This window comes from Ictidomys tridecemlineatus, chromosome 3, assembly GCF_052094955.1.
Source record: "Ictidomys tridecemlineatus isolate mIctTri1 chromosome 3, mIctTri1.hap1, whole genome shotgun sequence".
Lineage (NCBI taxonomy): Eukaryota > Metazoa > Chordata > Mammalia > Rodentia > Sciuridae > Ictidomys > Ictidomys tridecemlineatus.
Window position 1 is genome coordinate 77,629,065 of NC_135479.1, and position 19,931 is coordinate 77,648,995.

The 19,931-nt window shown below is 44.0% G+C and overlaps 1 protein-coding gene and 1 pseudogene across 2 annotated transcripts; both read left to right on the plus strand.

Annotated features, from left to right (window-relative positions):
* The first annotated feature begins 469 nt into the window (after nucleotides 1-469).
* LOC101959818 (translationally-controlled tumor protein-like) lies at nucleotides 470-1,336 on the plus strand (annotated as a pseudogene).
* Nucleotides 1,337-5,178: 3,842 nt separating this feature from the next.
* Nucleotides 5,179-18,688, plus strand: Alas1 (5'-aminolevulinate synthase 1). Of its 2 annotated transcripts, XM_005326990.5 has the most exons (11): nucleotides 5,179-5,337; nucleotides 6,299-6,518; nucleotides 8,318-8,545; nucleotides 9,754-9,903; nucleotides 10,304-10,526; nucleotides 11,644-11,828; nucleotides 12,448-12,627; nucleotides 13,168-13,332; nucleotides 14,558-14,826; nucleotides 16,024-16,186; nucleotides 18,382-18,688. In XM_005326990.5, the coding sequence occupies exons 2-11, from the start codon at nucleotides 6,320-6,322 to the stop codon at nucleotides 18,540-18,542; spliced, it is 1,923 nt and encodes a 640-aa protein (XP_005327047.2). In that variant the 5' UTR covers nucleotides 5,179-5,337; nucleotides 6,299-6,319; the 3' UTR covers nucleotides 18,543-18,688. The 2 variants fall into 2 exon arrangements, with proteins under 2 accessions (XP_005327047.2, XP_021583208.2); XM_021727533.3 differs by lacking the exon at nucleotides 6,299-6,518 and having other exon boundaries at nucleotides 5,191-5,337.
* The last annotated feature ends 1,243 nt before the right edge of the window (nucleotides 18,689-19,931 follow it).

Genomic DNA, 19,931 nt, shown 5'->3' on the forward strand with positions numbered 1-19,931 from the left:
CTCAGTGGTAAAGTATCCCTGAGTTTAATCCCCAGTACCAAAAAAATAAATAAAATAAAACTACACTAATCTTTCCCCTAGCTCCCCAACCTAAGCACTCCTCCATTATAAACCCAGAGGTTGTGTGACTAGAAAGCAGGACACCTGGGTCCCACCATAGCCCAAACAGCTTACTGTGTGAGCTTGAGTGAGCCCTCTCCCCTTGCAGGGACTTGGTCTTTTAGCTCTAAATGGCTTAGGACTGTGGACACATGCCCGGTATATAAGGCCAGGCAGGTATTGTTGCTTGGACACCACATGTCCTCAGGGTCCCTCAGATCTCCTGAAGGAAGGACTGGTAAAAAAAAACTGGAGAAAAATGTCCTGCCTGGGCCAGATGAGAAATCTCCTGATTGTTAACTGTGAATAACTAATTCACATGCTCCCACCCTTGGCCCTACTCCAGTACTGCTGTCATCTCCCTTCAGTCATGATTGCCTACTAAGACCTCATCAGTCACAATGTTCTCTGACATTTACAAGATTGGGAATCACAGACGGGCTATGCTTGGATGTGGAGGGGAAGGAGGTCAGTAAGACTGAGGATAACACTGACAACTCGCTCATTGGTGGCAATGCCTCTATGAAAGGCCCCCAGGGTGAAGGTATGAAAGCTCAGTGATCACTGAGATCGATGCTGACATGAACCATTACCTGCAGGAAAGCACCATCACAAAAGAAGCTACCAAAAGGACATCTGGGCTGAGAGTATAGCTCAGAGCTAGAGTACATACTTAGCATTAAAAAAAAAGGACATTGAAGATACATAATAGATTCACAGATTACATGAAGTTGCTGAGCACAGTAGTGCATGCCTGTAATCCCAGGGAATTAGGAGGCTGAGACAGGAGGAGTGCATATTCAAGGCCAGACTTGGCAATTTATTAAGACCCTGTTCCAAAATAAAAATGTAACAAGAGCTGGGGATGTAGCTCCGTGGTTGAGTGGTTGAGCACCCCTAGGTTCAATCCCCAGTATCACACACATGCATATACACAAAGATCATATAAAATCAATAAAAGGCAACATTGAAAGGCAAACCAGAGAGAGTAAAACTGTTCAGGATAGGTACCGTAGAACAAACCAAACATATCCTTGCTAATTTCAAAAATTACTAGTTCTTTACTGGTGAAAACAAGAATCTAGATGACATGGTTGCTCTGATGGATTGCCATGAGGATGGCGTGACCCTCCATATATGATTTTTCTTTCAGGATAATTTAAAAATGGGAAAATGTTCAAAAAAGTTGGAAATTTCTTTGATCTGTCACCTGTCATTATTACTGTTATCCACATAACATCAGGATAAATCAGATTGATGCTCTTTATTTATTTTAACCATGATTTATTAGGAGTGGAGCATTATTTTTTAAGAAAAAAGTAATTGGGCCAGACACAGTGGAGTACAACTGTAATCCCAGAAACTTTGAGGCTGAGGCAGGAGGATTACAAGTTCAAGGTCAGCCTGGGCAATCTAGGAAGATCTGTCTCAAAATAAAAATAAAAAGAGGTTGGGGAGCTAGCTCAATAGTAGAGCACCCCTAGGTTAGATCTCCAGTACCATCAAAAAGGAAAAAAAAAAGAAGAAAACTGGTTGGTGGTATAGCTCAGTGGTACATTCCTTGTTTAACATGAGTGAGGCTGTGGGTTTGATTCCTTAACACCACAAAAAAATAAATAAGTAAAAGAAAAAGAAGGGAAGAAAATACCATGTAGGCACTTAAACCAAAACAAAATAAAAATAAAAAAATAAAGCAACAAGAACAATTTGAGTGAGCCAAATAGAACACATCTGGGCCACGGTTTTTGGGTGCTGGGCTAGAGGGCTAGGTTCAGGAGTCCTCTAGGGCTCTCTGGACATTTCCTGCTCTCTAGGCTGGGGTAATATTTTCTATGAACTTCACTCCAGACCTGCCTCCCCTTTAAGCAACCGCCCACCCTTGCCCCATAGCTGGCTTCACAAATGGAGGCCCAGGCCTGGGCTGCCCCTTCCAGGATGTCACAAAGCCTGAGGGGGTTCTAAAGTCAGGATCAGGCCAAGGCATGTTCTGGGGGCCTCAGAACCTTCTGTCCTGGCTTTTCCCAAAATTCTGTCTCACATGATGGCTCCTGGGTCCTGTTACTAGAAACCCTAGAGCTCATATCTCCAATCCTTCTGGGCAGAGCTGAGCTGTTTCTGAAACCTCTGGTCACTCTGCGAGGCTACCTCTATACAAAAAAGGCACCAACTTCCCAAACAGCACTACATCAGCAGCACAGGCTAGAGGGGCTTTGTTTAATTGGGGGTGGGGGGCAGGATTAGTAGAGGGGAAGGGTATGCTGGGGATTGAACCCAGGGCCTCACACATGCTAGTTAAGAGCTATACTCTCAATCCCTGTTGGAGGTTTTGTCTGTCTTCAAAGTTGCCCCATGTCCACAGGGTCTCCTTGAGGAGAAGGCAGGGAGAATTTCTTGCCTGGCTGCCAGATGTGGAAACCAAGGCCCAGTCAAAAACAACAAGCTCCAGGATGAGCTATTTGATCCTCTCACAGGGGTGCTGCTAAAAATAACTCCTGGAACCCAGAGTAGGAAGGGGGAATTCTGAGGCAAGCATTGACATTTTCCTTCTTCCTTGACCGCTGGGTGGGTGTTATGTGCAGCAGCCCTTGACAGCATGACGCAGATTGGGTGAGAGGGAGGAAAGGCATCAGTGTCAGGCCTAGAACGAGGGCTAACCTTGCCTGAAATTTAGTGGTTTGGCTCTCCCTGCCCAGGGCCAAGGCAGGAGATAAGATAAGTCTGTAAAGCAGATGGAAGAAGGAGGAAGGGAAAGGGAAGATGGGGGGAAGGAAAAGGACCAGAAAAAGGAGAGGGGAAGATGAAGGAAGAAGGCAGAGGGAAAGAAGCTGTCCAGGAAAGGGATTGCAACTGGCTCAGCATGGGCCAGACACATCTCAAAGACAAAGAGAGGCAATTCCCACTTCTGAAACAAAACCTGAGGCTTGTTCAAGAACTCAGAGTCAGAATGTGGCAGATCTAGGATTAGAATGCATTAGCATCTCGACCTTCAAGGTCTCAAACCTTGACGGAGTAAGGCAGAACATCCCAATATGAGGCTCCAAGACACTCTAACCCCACAGAATCAAAGGAAAATGGCCCAGGAACCTGCATTTTGTGCAGTACTCTGGTGATGGTTCCTCAGATCCTGACACTGCGAAGTTCTGTGGCTCATGTAGGGCCTCTCTGGTTTAACCTCCTATCCCATTTCCTGGTTTAACCCCTGTAACAACTATCAGGCTGACTCACATCCCCTATTCCCATAGGCCTGGGCTTTTCCTACTCCAGGCTTCACCCAGCAGTCTCTCAGTGCTCTGTGGATCCACCCTTCCAGCCAGCACCTACTTCTCTTCTGGATGACTTCCTGGTAGCTGGGATCCCCCTCCTTCTTGTTGAAGTAATAGCCTCCTCCATCTGGAATTGTTTACAACATTCTATTTCACTTTTCTTATGAGTCTGCCTGTTTCCCACCCTTTCTATTAAACAGGAAACTCCCAAAGGGCTGGAGTCTGTTGGTTTAAACAATAAGGCTGTGCAATCTATGACTTCACCTAGCCCTCCTGCCAACCACAAGTGGCAGAGCTGGGAGAGCGTTACAAATGAGGAAACCTAGCCTGAGTGAGGCTGTGTGGCCTGCCCACAGTCACAATCATGTAAGATTCAGAGCTGATTTTGGAAACCATGTGTTGCTCCAATGTTCAGTTCTTTCAGCTTCTGCTTTGCCACTGGTTACCCAAACAGCCCTGAGAGGCAACCAGAATAGGAAATCCGTTGCCCAGATAAGGAAAATGAGGCTCAGAGAAGAGTAAAGAACCCAACACTAGCTGCCCTGTGTTTGAGTCCAAGGGTTGATCTTTCTGGTTGATGGGTACTGCCTAGGACTCCCTTAGCAGAATGGAGCCGAGCAGGGTCTTGGACTCCCTGATCAGAGCCCTCATTATGGATTGGTCCCAGTGCCACTCTGCAGACAGAAACTCATCTTGCCAGCCTTGTGGCTGGCTGGGGCTTAGAGGGAGGGAATTGGGAAGTACCTGGACACACCTTGGTCGTCATCACTCTGAACTTTGTCCTTGTTATTAACACTTAGCTGGGGAAGGTGCAACCTGAATGGTCCTTTCCCCAAGTGGAGGAGGACAGCTCTGAGCTTGGCACAGGTCCAGCCTAGCCCAAGCTGGGAAGGCTGTGAAGCAATAAGGTTAAGCTGGTGTTCCTGAGAGGTGTGGTCTTGGGAAGCCTCCTTTTGAGGTATGGCCCAGCTCTGAACTCTGGGATGAAATCCTAAACCATCCAGCTGGTACCCAGGATGGCCAGCAAGGACTTTGGACAACAATCAATGGAAAATAAAAATAATAACAAATAATGTGTTAACCCTTAACTGCATGTCATACCCTGTGCAGCTCTCTCCATCACCTGGGTGCTCCAGACTATGAAATGAGGGTTGAATCCAGCCATGTTCCTCTGTAACCTACTCGGCATCCTCTCATCATCTTTGACCAGAAAGTGCCATTCTGCTTCTGCTTCTTACTCTTCAATTTGCTGCAGCCCCTTGAACCCCCACCAAGACCACTCCATCCTTGGATGGTTCAGAAGCACTTCCTCTGGGAAGTCCTCTCTCGCTGTCAACTAAAGCAAGTCCCCAGCGGTGCGGGTTCAGCTGAAGATCCAGTCTCAGAAACCCTTCCATGTTTTTTTTTGTTGTTGTTGTTTTGTTTTTGTACTGGTGATTGAACCTTGGGGACACTTTGCCACTGATCTACATCTCAGGTTTTTTTTTGTTTGTTTGTTTGTTTAATTTTGAGACAGGATCTCTCTAAATTGCTCAGACTGGCCTCGAACTTGCAATCCTCCTACCCTGACATCCAGAGTTGCTGGGATTACACACATGAACCATCACGGCCGGCTAAGAAATCCGTTTTTACTAAGTAGGGCCCCCCAGTTGGACCTAGTGGCACTTCGCCTCCGCCTTTGCCCTTCTATGTCCCACAGTATCAGCTTAGGGTTCTCAGGTACAGGGTAACCAGACGCAAGCTGGAACCCCAGCGGCAGGGCCTGCCCTTTCAGCCCCACCGACTACCCCGGGCGCGATGCAACGCGCCTGCGCGGAGAAAGGCCGCGCCCGAGGCGCATGCGCAGCAGTCAGTCCCGCCGTATATTAGGGCGACAGCGGTCGCGGCCTCTGGTTGCTCGCGGACAAGGACAACGGTTCGTTTGGACTTCTCCGCTTGAGTGCCTGCCGCCGTCGCCGTCGAGGGTTCCGCGCAGGTGAGGGTCCGCGCTCGGATTCGGCGCCGGCCGCAGGGAGCTGCCGCGAGTCCTGCCAGCCCGGACCTCGCTCCCCCGGCCCCTAGACCCCCCTCCCCCATCGTCCCAGTCACCCGCCGCTCTGGGTCAGCGTTCATCCCCCAGATCTTTTGCCTGTTCAGCCGCCTCAGCGTTCCCTTTGGGCCCCCTCGCGACATTCCGCCTTTGGCCGCTTTGGAATTCCCTTCTAATACCCTTCCCGTTATTCTTGTCCCCGGGTAACCTTTGACCTCACTCCCCAGGACCACTTCCTCACACAGACCCAAGTCCCACGATTTTATCGCCCCAGTTTCTGTCCAGTCAGCCCCAGCGCGCTTCCCTTCATTCTCCAGCCTTTCTCTATGCCCTCTTTCTTCTCAGTTCTCCCAGCTCTGGCGGCAGGATCGCCAGGAAATTATTGCTTCAGGGACCCAGGGCTCCGCTGGACTCCTTCCTCGGGTTAGGGGACATGGGAATCAGCAGAAAGTCAGGATCGCAGAGTCCTACCTATCTCAGTGGATGACAGTGGCTTCTTCCTTGGCTTCACTTCACCTGGGTGTGAGCTAAGGTGTCTTATCTTCACTGTGCATCTCCTTCAAGGAGCTCTGGCCTCCCAAACCTGTTTCTGACTTGTCCCTTTATTTTCCACCCCCTTGATTATTAATTGTCCTTTTTACTCTATTTGCTCAAGTTAATTTGCAGGTGCTTTTCTGTAGAGCTGGAAAATTAAGAAGTTGTTGAACTGGGTAGATGTGGTCACCACTTCTTTGTTGAGTCCTATGTCAGTGCTGTCCTTGGATATTTTTGAGTGAGATGTGTTAGTATCCCAGGGTACTCTTGGCAAACTACAGGTGACACCTGAACCCAGTATTGCCTCTTATTTTTTTTTTATTGCCTGCTTATTAACAAGCGTTGATGTCACTCATCATCAATCTTTCTACAGGAGCCAGTATACTTCCCAGACATGGAAACTGTTGTTCGCCGATGCCCGTTCTTATCTCGAGTCCCTCAGGCCTTTCTGCAAAAGGCAGGAAAATCTCTGTTGTTTTATGCTCAAAACTGCCCCAAGATGATGGAAGTTGGGTCCAAGCCAGTCCCTCGGGCTGTATCCACTTCAGCAGTACACTGCCAACAGATCAAAGAAACCCCTCCAGCCAGTGAGAGTAAGTATCATAGGCAATGAAGGAGCAGGTGGGCATGTTTGCTCTCATTGCTAGACTAGAAGCAGTCCTAGTCCTCAGTGAGGGCTCTCTCAGTGTGAGGTTCAGCTCTGCATATGGATTATCTCATATAATTGTTGCCCTAAACCCACAGGTAGACACTTTTAATGTTCCTGGCTTTAAAGGTGAAATGGTGACCAGTGTTCTATATGATAGGTTTCTGGATTGCATGTCAGTGTCTGTGAGATTTTAGTGTTTCCCTAGTGCCTCATGTAAATATTCAGTTGGAATGTTCCACTTCAGCCTTTCTCTCAATAAATGTTTGGGGTTTGGCCTTTGGCTTTTAAAGTAGTGATTTTTTTTCCTCTTAAGTTTTTATTTTCTTTTATTATGGCAAAATGCACTTTACGTAAAGTTTATCATTTTAACAACTTTTAAGTGTACAGTCCAGTGATGTTCAGTATATTCATATTGTTGAGCAACCACCACCACCGTCCATCTTTAGAACTTTCTTCATCTTGCCAAACTGAAACTCTGTACCTGTTAAACATTAACTCCCATTCCTCTACCCCCATCCCCTGGCAACCATCTTTCTACTTTCTGTCAATTTGATTGCTCTGGGTACCAGTAGAAGCCTACAGTCTCTGTTAATGATTTTTTTTTAAATATGTGGATCTGTTTTGTAAATGATTTGTTTTGTTATTAATAGAGGCCAGAGTTGAATTTGGTCTTGGTCTGGTTCTGCCAGGAGAGGAGGAAGCTTTTCAGGTTGCACTTAATCCTAGAGAACATTTCACCTAATAGCTTTTCTTAGGTGTGTTCTCTAGGTGTGGACCAATAAGAAATGAGTGTTCTTTTCTTTAAGAGGGAAGAATTTAATCCATTGTAGGATTTGTTTTCAGGAGTTGCTTGTTTGCATTAGTGATGTTTTGAATCCTAAGGCTCTTTGTTTTCCTTTCCCTAGACTTTCTGTAATGAATATGTATTGCTTTTATAATGAATTAAAATAACTGAATTTTCTTTATAGAAAAATTTAATGAGAACTGTAGTGAGACACCTTATCCAAGTTATAGGAAAGCTTAACCAGTGACTCTCACATGAGTATTCCAAAATGATAAAGACAGACTTTTTTAGAAGGAAGGTGAATTAATATTTCAAGGGGGGAAGGGAAGTCATTGTAACCAAAAGCATAATTATCTGTGAGCTATGTTAAGTCAGCAGCCTCCTTTGATGGATTTAAGTGAAAAAGTAGGTGAGGTATGTGAGTGTGATTTGCCCATGTTTTTTTTTTTTTTTCTTAGCATACTAATAGTTTGAACTCTGTTTGATAGCAATCCTATTTCTTTTGTTTAGAAGAACATCAGTAATTATGTTAAGCACCCACAAGCTTCTTTATCAAGAATATATTTAGAAAATATTAGAGAAAAAAATTATATGAATACTTTCATTTACCTTAGAGTATGTTCCTGTCCTGAAATACATTTAGTGGATATAGGGTAGAAATTACTGGCAGTTATACAAATCAAGAACTCTGGGAAAATGGTACTTTTTGGATTTATAGGGAGAAATACTATAGTTCAAGAGATAACTGGAATATGCCAGTGAACCCTTCAAGAAGCATTATTTTCAGTGGGGAAGATGGGAAAATAGAGCTATTAGCAGAACCTAATAAAAATAAGCTTGTGTCTAGATTTTAAAGTAGAGTTAATTGTAAAGTTTATCTTTGAGGCAATAAAGAGAAAAAAATCTTGTGTACTGTATAAGCAGATTCAATGCCTCACTTTTTCCATTTTCTCTCTCAGAAGACAAAACTGCCAAAGCCAAGGTCCAGCAGGCTCCTGACAGATCCCAGCAGACTCCAAATGGCACACAGCTTCCGCCTGGACACCACTCGCCTGCCATGAGCCAGGGCACTGCAAGCAAATGCCCTTTCCTGGCAGCACAAATGAGCCAGACGGGCAGCAACGTCTTCTGCAAAGCCAGTCTGGAGCTTCAGGAGGATGTGCAGGAAATGCATGCCGTGAGGAAAGGTAACAGAGGAGATGTAAACCATGAGGAAGAGTGCAGAGGTCCTTTGGCTCCTGAGACAGATTTGTGTGTGAGCTGTTATTAGCGTGACATTTGTGTAAACACCTTCCCCTTTTAGTACAAAGGAGGAAGGTCCTTAAGATAGAGGACTGTGTTGCAAAATGTGGGACTTTCTAGTGAGTAATGTGTAGGATGTGGCTATCTTTACAATAACTGCTTGGTTTCTGAAAATAACCTGTAATCTTTAGCTACTATCAACTGTCCTTTGACCCTTTAGTTTTTCCCTCTGTAGTCATTTGGTAGGATAAAAGGTAGAAAACAAATAGATGAATGCTTATCCTAGGACTCCTGATCTCTGTGTCCTACAGATGGTCATTGAGTGGCAACATTAATTCCAGCTGAGTATCCACAGCCCCCTGAAAACTTCACTGACAGCAATTGTGCATATGGCCAAAATTCTTTTCTGTGAACTATATAGAGATTGGGGTGGGCAGTGGAATGGGTGGAGTGGAAAAGGCACGCCCATCAGCAAGAAAGCTTTGGACTTTAATGTTTATTAAAGCAGGCTAGTAGCTTTGAAAACAAAATAGCACCAAAAGTCAGCTATTACAATACATAAACTAGAAGAAGAGATGCTGCATTATATACTCAGTTACAACTATTACAACTAACTTTGGTTGTGATCCGCTTTTTTGTGAACTAAGCAGTAGCCATCCTTTTTTTTTTTTTTTTTTTGAAGAGGGGCACTGGAGATTGAACTCAGGGACTCTTTACCATTGAGGTACATCCCCAGTCCTTTTCTCATGTGGAAATTGGTCTCAAATTTGCAATCCACTATTCACCTGTCTCATTCCCTTGAGTCACTGGGATTACAGATGTGTGTGTGTGCCACCACACCCAGCAGTGAGCCTTTTTTTTTTTTAGTACTGAGGATTGAACCCAGGGGTGCATAACCACTGAGCCACAGCCCCAGCCCTTTTTAAATTTTATTTAGAGACATGGTCTCACTGAGTTGCTAAATGCCTTACCAAGTTACTGAGGCTGGCTTTGAACTCATGATCCTCCTGTCTCAGCCTCCTTAGCCACTGGGTTTACAGGTGGCTAATAATAAATAGCCTTATAGTAAGCTATTTTTGATGTTGTGTCTGGAAAGTATTGTGAACTTGAAATCAAATGTTGATCTCATTTGCCTCTTATTCTTGTGTTATAGAGGTTGCCCAAACCTCAGTGAACCCCAATGTGATCAATGTGAAGACTGATGGAGAGGATCCAAGTGAATTGCTTAAGAACTTCCAGGATATCATGCGAAAGCAAAGGCCGGAAAGAGTGTCTCACCTTCTTCAAGATAACTTGCCAAAATGTAAGTCTCATTGTCATTTGCCTGATGCAGGAAAGAATTTGCAACTTAAATGTACCTCAGATTAGAATAAAATTGAATGGTGAGTTAAGGATTAAAAGCCATGATCCTTGCTTGAGTGAGTAGATACTCAGTCTTGGTGATTATTGGTGACTACTAAGTGCTGTTGGTAGCTCACCTTCTCTCTTTTAATACCCATCACCTACCTACTGGGGACTGGGACAAACACTTCATACACATAAGTCTTGTTTACCCCTCACAAGATGAGGACGTGAAGTAACTTGCCCAGAACCTTCCTGCTATAAAATGGCTATTCTGGGATTTGAACTCAGGACTTACCTTCCCCCAAACACAGATATGCTTCTGAATCATCAGACTCTACTGTCTTTTGTTTGTTTTTTAGCTGTTTCTACTTTTCAATATGATCGTTTCTTTGAGAAGAAAATTGATGAGAAAAAAAGTGACCACACCTACCGAGTTTTTAAAACTGTTAACCGGAAAGCACACATCTTCCCCATGGCAGATGACTATTCGGATTCCCTCATTACCAAAAAGCAGGTGTCGGTCTGGTGCAGTAATGACTACCTAGGGATGAGTCGTCACCCACGGGTGTGTGGGGCAGTTGTGTAAGTAGCCCTCAGCTTTCAAATGCTGCTGTCATTATTTGGCAAGACACTGAAAATTTTTATAGGTTGGATCTTTTGTAGGGGGGATGTTCAGCAACTGGAAGTGTGCCATAGCAAAATATTATTCTTAGTCTTCAAAAATACCTACAGGTTACTTTTAGAGAAATAATTTGCAGGTAGTAGTAGAGCTTCATAGCATGTGAGGGTTTGAACTTACTGGCTCATTAACTATGTACATTAGTTCACTTCCTACCATTCCACAAGCAAGTGTGCCTTTAACACCAAATAGCATTGCTTTTACAGAAACATCTTTGATTGTGGCCGCAGGTGGAGAAATATAAATCTAGCTGCACTAGAGGAAAAGCTACTTAAGAATGATAGATTCCATCATTCATGTCCTTCAGGAGGATTGCCATGGCTAGGGATGCTTGAGAGAGTTACTGGCCAAATTCTTCAAGAGGCTTTCTAAAGGGTTGGGGATAGAGTTTTGTGGTAGAATGCTTGGCTTGGCATGTGCCAGGCCCTGGGTTCAATCCCTAGTACAGCCAAAAACACAATCAAAAAAAAAAAAAAAAAAAGAAGGTTTGCTAAAGAGCATATCTCTCCCACCCAAGGTTCAGCAATAAATGTATATCTTGTTATAATATGACTGGTTTATAGTCCCTCTAGAGTTTGCTTTCTTTTAACATGTTGTACTATTGGAAAGAATAGTATTTCTTAGAGGAAGGAGACCTTAATATAAATTAACTTAGCTAATACTAAGTATTAAGTTACTAGTACATGAACACTGTACTTGATGATCCATAGAAATATCCATCATTCCAGTGAGACACCTTCCCTACTTATCTGAAGATGAAGTCAGTTGAACCTTCCAACCCAAAGATTTCACAGTGAGGGGGTGTTTCTAGATCAACATAAGTTTCCGTCTTCTGAATCCTGGAAAGAGGACTATTTACATAGTGTTTAGAACCATGAGCTTAGGAACTGGGGTTGTAGCTCAGTGGTAGAGCACTTGTCTAGCACTTGTGGGGCACTGGATTCAATCTTCAGCTCCACATAAAAATAAATTACAAAAAAAGAACAATGAGCTTTATTATTATTATTTTCTTTTAAACAGGGAGACTTTGAAACAACATGGTGCTGGAGCAGGTGGTACTAGGAATATTTCTGGAACTAGTAAATTTCATGTGGATCTGGAACGGGAGCTGGCTGACCTCCATGGGAAAGATGCAGCACTCTTGTTTTCCTCATGTTTTGTGGCCAATGACTCAACCCTCTTCACTCTGGCTAAGATGATGCCAGGTAAGGACGGGGGTACTCTTGAGTGAGAAACTTGATACCAGTGAAGATTAATGAAAGGTCATGTCCTTAAGCTAACCATCTCAGATGTGCTTTGTACTCTAAGAAGTTCCTTTGGGAGAATCTCTTAATTTTTAGTTATCTGTTGATTAAGTTTGGAGTGAGGCACACAGATTTAAAAACATTAATTACTCACAACAAGAATATTCTATACCTCTGGACCTTCTCAAAGAAGCACTAGCCAAGCGTGGTAACACACGCTTGTAATCCCAGCTACCTAAGAGGGGCTATGTCAGGAGGATTACAAGTTTGAGGCCAGCCTCAGTAATTTAGTGAGACCCTATATCCAAATAAAAAATAAAAAGGACTGGAGATGTAGCTTAGTGGTAAAGCATCTCTGGGTTCAGTCCCCAACTGCCACCCCCTGTGCACATACATACACAAAGAAAGAAACAGTAGTATTATATCAGGAAAAAAAATGGCACATTTTTTTTTTCCTAATGAACATTTAAAGTTATTTTCAGGAAAAGTCTGTGGTGGTTCTCTGTCTAGGAAATAATTTGTCTTTGATGCAGATGGCAGTAAACAGCAAGCATTTTTTTTTTGTTTGTTTTCATGGTAGGTTGTGAGATATACTCTGATTCTGGGAACCATGCCTCCATGATCCAAGGGATTCGGAACAGCCGGGTGCCAAAGTATATCTTCCGCCACAATGATGTCAGCCATCTTAGAGAACTGCTGCAAAGATCTGACCCCTCAATCCCTAAGATTGTTGCATTTGAAACTGTTCATTCAATGGATGGTAAGTTTAAATTGAGGCTAATCTAAAACTTAAGATGAAAAACTGAGGCTGAATTCTTTAGAGCTAGTTTTTAGAGTGTATGCTTAATATGCACAGGGTCTTAGATGTGATCTCCAAAACCAAAAAAAGGTTCCTTTTCCATTGCATTTATTCTCCTTCACTCTCTGTTGAGATTCCAGAATTGGTGGACATTGTGTAGATTTGGGTGAATGTATATTTTCTACTCTGGCTTTTACCAAGCTCTAAAACCCCAAGGTAAATTACAAATAGGAAGAAGTTCATTTTCTTCCCCAAATTAAAAATGGTATCTGAGGGTTGGGGTTATAGCTCAGTGGTTGAGTGCTTGCCTAGCACATGTGAGGCACTGAGTTTGATCCTTAGCACCACATAAAAATAAAATAAATAAAATGAAATATTGGGTTCATTTGCAACTTAAAAAAAAAGATATCTGAGAATGTAAGTTACTCTGTTCTGACTCTAAACAAAATAGAAATTTCTGAAATGTCAAGCTCTTTAGAGTGGTTTCTGATCTTTCCTCAGGGGCAGTGTGCCCACTGGAAGAGCTATGTGATGTAGCCCATGAGTTTGGAGCAATCACCTTTGTGGACGAGGTCCATGCAGTGGGGCTGTATGGGGCTCGAGGTGGAGGGATTGGTGATCGAGATGGAGTCATGCCAAAAATGGACATCATTTCTGGAACACTTGGTATGTGTACTTTGTATGTTCTGTCATCTGCACTAAAATTACATTATCTTAACAGTGCCAAGGACTGGCTTGACTAACTGGGATCAGGTGAGAAGATGGTGTGAGAGCGTGCAAAGCTTGCCTTTGCTTGTAAGAAGCCTAAAGAGATAAAAATGTAGGTTGTATACATTTGAGGGTGTTTTTAAGCCTTCAGCAGTTGGCAAGGCAGTTGGAAACACATGTATCAGTCAGCCAAAGTGCCAAGTTAAGGCCTACACTTAGTAAAGGATGGGCAGGCAACTAAGAGTGTCCTTCAGCCCTGTCAAGGGGTCTGAGAGCTTCCTGCAGGCTCAGAGAACTTGGGGCTCTCAGGGGAGCCCTTCCAGGGGAAAGAGACTTGCTCACCTGGCTCAATTCCATCCATTCTTTCCTTTTAATGCATTCTTAGGACATGGTGTTTTTGAAGGTTTAATCATTGAGAGATGGCAAAACCTGAAGGGAGAAATTTTCCACTCTAGGAGTTTAAACCCTCCCAGCCCTCCCTCCTGTGGTTCAGCAAGAAATGTTAATTGTAGAACATCATGTTAAGATCTCTGAGAATTCTTTTGGAGTCCTAATCCTGAAACTTGAGATTCATGTTATGTAAAGGACTTGAGAATTGAAAAACAAGTCTGGCCCTCAATCAGACCTAACAGGTTCTGAGTTTTTGTATTCATCTGGCAAATTCTAATTGTTCAGAGTTTTGTTTGCTTAAGTGGGAAGCAACAGGGGTCACACCATAACAGCTAATGCCTTAGCTGGGTAATGATGTTGCAGGGTAATGCTTACAGGGTGATGTGAGCACTGCAACTCAAATCCCATTCCAGAGAGCATGGAGTGCAGAAGAGGAGAAATGGAGCTTTGCTGGCTTGCAGAGTAGGAAGCCTGAGTGGGAGAAGCAGGTGAGAATAAAAGGGTGGGAGGAGAGGCAGCTTCCTGATCCCTGGGCACACTGGGACCAGTCACAAGGCTCCCAGCCTGCTCTGGAGACCAGCTTTCTGAGCTTGGCCATGTGACTTTGGACAGAATCCTTACATAATCTTTTTCAGTTGTTCTCTCGTAAACATGAGTGGACATCCCTTTACTTCTGTCAGTCTAGGTTCAAAGAAAAAAGATAAGGAGAAAAGTAAATGTGTTGAGGCTCTGCAACACCTTGCTGTGTACATTTTGAAGCTGTTGCTGATATAATGAGACTCTCTCTTCCTAGGCAAAGCCTTTGGCTGCGTTGGTGGGTATATTGCAAGCACCAGTTCTCTGATAGACACCGTACGGTCCTATGCGGCTGGCTTCATCTTCACTACTTCCCTGCCACCCATGCTGCTAGCTGGAGCCCTGGAGTCTGTGCGGATCCTGAAAAGTGCAGAGGGTCGGGCCCTTCGCCGCCAGCACCAGCGCAATGTTAAACTCATGAGGCAGATGCTAATGGATGCTGGCCTCCCGGTCGTCCACTGCCCCAGTCACATCATCCCTGTGCGGGTAATGGCCTGACTGTGATTGGTAACCTTGGGGGCTACACCTCCTTACATGATATGCGGATGTTCTGGTTTCCTCTTCCTGAAATTGGTCTTAGGCAGGGTGACTTCTGGGGCTAAGGGCTGCAACTAGTGGCCCACTGCAGTATATCTGCCTTTGGCTGCCTTACAATGAGAATGAAGCCAGCCTTTCGACCCAGCAGGCTGAAGCAGAGCTTCCCTCTCCAGACCACTGAACTTAATAGGGTGAACACAGCCCATATCTGGAAAGCTGCAGAAGCCTATAGTTGTGTAAAATAAGCAGGTTTATACATCCTGGGAATGAAGACTAGCTGGTTTGAAAAACACTGGCTTGGGCTGGGATTGTGGCTCAATGGTAGAGCGCTTGCCTAGCATGTGTGAGGCACTGGGTTCGATCCCCGGCACCACATAAAAATAAACAAATAAAATAAAAGGTATTGTGTCCATCTACAACTAAAGAAAAAATATTAAAGAAAAAGAAAAGTGCTGGCTTCCCCATATGAGGCCTGGGAGGGGAGCCTTGTGAGGTTTACTTCTTATGTGCTTAGTTGTCCCTGAATCAGCTTCTTTAAATTGCAGGTGTTGGACCAAGCAGGGTGGCACATCTGTAATCCCAGTACTTCAGGAGGTTGAGGCAGGAGGATTAAAAGCTTGAGGCCAGCCAGGTGGGGTGGCACGCGCCTGTAATTCCCAGCAGCTTGGGAGGCTGAGGCAGGAGGATTGTGAATTCAAAGCCAGCCTCAGCAATGGCGAGGCACTAAGCAACTCAGTGAGAGGCTGTCTCTAAATAAAATACAAAATAGGGCTGGGGATGTGGCTCAGTGGCTGAGTGCTCCTGAGTGCAATCCTCTGTACCCCTCCCCCCCAAAAAAAAGCTTGGGGCCAGCCTGGGCAACTTGGCAAGACCCTGTCTCATAAAGGGCTAGAAATGTGACTCAGTGACCCTGGTTCAATCCCCAGTACTGAAAATAAATAGATAGATAGATAGATAGATAGATAGATAGATAGATAGATAGATAGATAGATAGAAGGTGTTTGGGCAGTTGTCCCTCTCCACCAAGCTTGTACATACTACCACAGTATGACCTTAAGCCTGAGCCTCACTGGCACTCTGTGGTTATCTTCTGTAAGAGATAGCCAGTCCTATTCTGACCCTACTTTATGCTCTCTTGGAACTTAGGTTGCCGATGCTGCTAAAAACACAGAAGTCTGTGATGAAATGATGAGCCGACATAACATCTATGTCCAAGCCATCAATTACCCCACAGTGCCACGCGGGGAGGAGCTCCTACGGATTGCTCCCACCCCTCACCACACACCACAGATGATGACCTACTTCCTTGGTGAGTACCTGAAGAGTTGGGGGAGCCTCCCTGAAACCTTGTGTCTGTCTGTGCAGTGTTTATCACTGAAGCCTTTCAGAGGCAAGCAGATTTGTTTCTTCATGTTTCATGTAATTAAGAATGCCCTCAGATTGGGGAGTGAAGGGAGGGGATGGGACATGGGGTAGGAATGATAGTAGAATGAATCAGACATTGTTACCCTATGTGTATTATGATTACATGACCCATGTAACTCTACATCATGTACAACCAGACAAATGAGAAATTGTACTCCATTTATGTATGATGTGTCAAATTGTATTCTATTGTTATGTATAACTAATTAGAACAAATTTTTAAAAAAGAATGCTCTCAGATGGTACAAGACTCTAAAAGTCATTTAATTATTTGACTCAACTTTAAGAGCATGCAGTGTCCTTCTGGAAACTCTGAGGGAGCCTGTAAGTCCACTCTGTTCTTAGGACTGCCTGCTTAAGGGTACATCAATGGCTGTCACTGGGGAGGAGAGGTCTCTAAAGGCATGGATCTGCCCTTGGACCCCAGAGTCTAGCTTACATGCTATCCACATGTGGTCTTGAACCAACCCTACACCTTACCCCTTCTGGTAAAAAAAATTTTCTCAACATTTTATACAGCTCAGTACTGCTGCTCCCTAGCCCCCGTGTCCAACCCAAAGGCAGAGACTGCCACAGATTGCCATTGCCTCAAAAGGGTATTACTCCTGGGCCTTCCCAAGATGGGAGACTTTAGACAGACTCTGTTCTGTTAGAAGTGCTGTTTTCACAGGTCTATAATTGTAGCTACTTGGGTGGGTGAGGCAGGAGGATCATAAGTTAGAGGACAGCCTGGGCAACTTTAGTGAGATCCTGTCTCAAAAGAAAAATTTAAAAGGACTGGGAATTTAGCTTAGTGTTAGAGTACTTACCTAACAAGTATGAAGCCCTGGGTTCAATCCCTAGTACTGGAGGAAAAATAAAAAGCTCAGCTTTTTTACTTTGTTTTGGTTTTGGTTTTAGGTGTCAGGGATTGTACCTAGTGCCTTGTGAATGCTAAGCACACACTTTGCTACTGAACCATGCCCCCAGCTCCCAAAATGCTCAAGTATGGTAATAAAGCAACATCTGACCTGAAGGCTTGGGAAATAAGGCCCAACTCTTTTTAAAAATTATTACAGTAGCTTTTTTGAGATATAATTCACATGCCATAAAATTTACCTATACAGTTCTGGGCTGGGGTTGTAGCTCAGTGGTAGACCACTTGCCTAGCACATATGAGGCACTGGGTTCGATTGCCAGCACCACATAAAAATAAATAAACAAAATAAAGGTATTGTGTCCATTTGTTTGTTTAAAACAAATAAACAAACTATTCAGTTCAGTGGGTTTTAGTCTCATTCGCATTGTTGTGCATCCATCACCTCTGATTCAAGAACATTTTCACCATTCCAGAGAGAAAAATCCCATATCCATTAGCAATCACTTCCCTTTGCCAGGTCCTGTCCACCACTAATCTACTTTCTGTCTGTCTGGATTTGTCTATTCTAGACATTTCATGTAAGTGGAACCATATGGTATGTGGTGCTTGATGCCAGAACTCTTCACAGCACAATGTTTTCAAAGTTCATCGATGTTGTAGCATTGATCAGCACTACATTTCTTTTTTTTCTTTTTCTTTCTTTCTCCCCAGTACTAGAGATTCAACCCAAGGCCTCACATATGTTAGACAAGTGCTCTACCACTGAGCTACATCTCCAACCCTTCATTTTTAATTTTTATTTTATATTAAGACAGGGTCTTGATAAGTTGTCTGTGCTGACTTAGAACTTCTAATCCTCCTGCCTCAGCCTCCAAAGTTGTTGACATTACATGTGTGCACCACCGTGCCTGGCTCCACTTTCACATTTTGTTTTTCCATCAGTTGACTTTTTAAAAATATTTATTTATTTATTTATTTTAGTTGTAGTTGGACACAATATCATTATTTTATTTATTTATTTTTATATGGTGCTGTGGATCCAACCCAGGGCCTCACACGTGCTAAATGAGCGCTCTACCCCTGAGCCACAACCCCAGCCCCAGTTGACCGTTTTGAATAATGCTGCTGTGAATGTTCATGTATAATTTTTGTGTGGTTATGTTTTCATTTCTCTCGGACAGATACTCCCTATAAAATTTAAAAATTATTTCTCCTCACAGAGAATCTGCTTGCCACGTGGAAGCAAGTGGGGTTGGAACTGAAGCCACATTCTTCAGCAGAGTGCAACTTCTGCAGGAGGCCACTGCATTTTGAAGTGATGAGTGAAAGAGAAAAATCTTATTTCTCAGGCATGAGCAAGTTGGTGTCTGCTCAGGCCTGAGTGTGACCTCAGTTACTCCATATAACTCAGCCATTATCATATCCAGATAGTCGTCAGAATTGTCTTTATATGTGCATTAAATTATATTAAATCTTAATCTATAGTTAAAATATAGTCCTGAAAATAAATTCTTGTTTAAGTGATAAGTGTTTCTGCTATTGACTACTGAATCAAAAAATAATTTGAATTCAGTTTGTATTATAGAGATATATAAACCATAATGGCTGCAGACCCTGCTGGAGTGTCAGAAACTCCTCCTCTGCTTGAACCTTATCAATTTTTTAACACCCTCTGCACCCATGGAGGACCCAGCAGCACCCAACAACCAAACAGTAACACCACTGTGCAGCTGATTTCTCTTTATATTTTTGCCCTCACAATCTGGACTAGGCAGTCCATGCATATCAGCAGTCTTGTTGCAGCTCTTTCCCCACAATTTCCCTCTCCACCTCTGCCTTGACCTCATACTTACCACTAAAAGTTGAACTATCAGGAGGGACAGGCTTGCCCTTGCCCACCACATCCCCCAGGCTGATGGCTTCTTGACGTATAGTCAGGTCTTCTTTGGCAAAACTCAGGGGTTTGTGTGCCTCACCCTGAACCTCTGGGCTTGTATTTTGGGTCTTCCTGCTTCTTGCACATTCCTACAGCTATCCCTTGTTTTTACTGTCATGAATTTCTCCCCTTCCACTGGCCCATTCCCATGGGCATGCAGTAGGCTTCTTCACCCATCTTAGCAATAAGCAAGCTCTCCTTCAGGATAGACCCCCTTGTAGCTGTCGCCTCTGTATTCTGCACTTTCTACATCACCTTCCCCATCAGTCTTGTCATCCCTGTTCCTATAGAGGTTGTTCTTTTCTCACCACATCTTCTGTGTCTTTCAAAATCCAGTGACCTATCCTATCTTATTTTCATTGGATCCCTCAGTGGTATTGGAGGTGGCTGACCTTGGCCTTTTTTAAAAAAAAGATTTCTCACCTAAGCTTCTGTTCCACTAACCTCTCTTGATTGTCTTCCCCCTTCATGAGCTGGTTCTCCTCGGTCTGTTTGGATCCTCTTGTGAATGTTGATGACCCCAATGGGCTCATTTCTGATGCATGCAACACTTCCCACCCCATGTGATCTGTCTTGGGCTATCAGTTCCATCTGCATGCAACCACCTACCACCTCTGGGTATCAAGCAAGAACGATCTAGGCCTACACTGGTTTAGGCAGCACCCCGAGTCTGCCCACCCCTGCTGCTCATGTGGTCTTACTGACATCTACCCAGGTGCTCAGGCCTCTCATTTGGAAGTCAGCTCTGTCCTTCCATTACATGTACACTGTTAGCAAGTCCTCTGAGTTCTTACTCTAAACACATCTCAGGCCAGGCTGCTCTTACCTCCTCCA

Excerpts from the sequence above, each read along its gene's own strand:
- Alas1 (XM_005326990.5), top strand. The coding sequence starts at position 6,320 with ATGGAAACTGTTGTTCGCCGATGCCCGTTCTTATCTCGAGTCCCTCAG. Across the intron at positions 8,546-9,753 it reads AATGCATGCCGTGAGGAAAG|AGGTTGCCCAAACCTCAGTG; the intron begins GTAACAGAGGAG and ends CTTGTGTTATAG. Across the intron at positions 10,527-11,643 it reads CGGGTGTGTGGGGCAGTTGT|GGAGACTTTGAAACAACATG; the intron begins GTAAGTAGCCCT and ends TCTTTTAAACAG.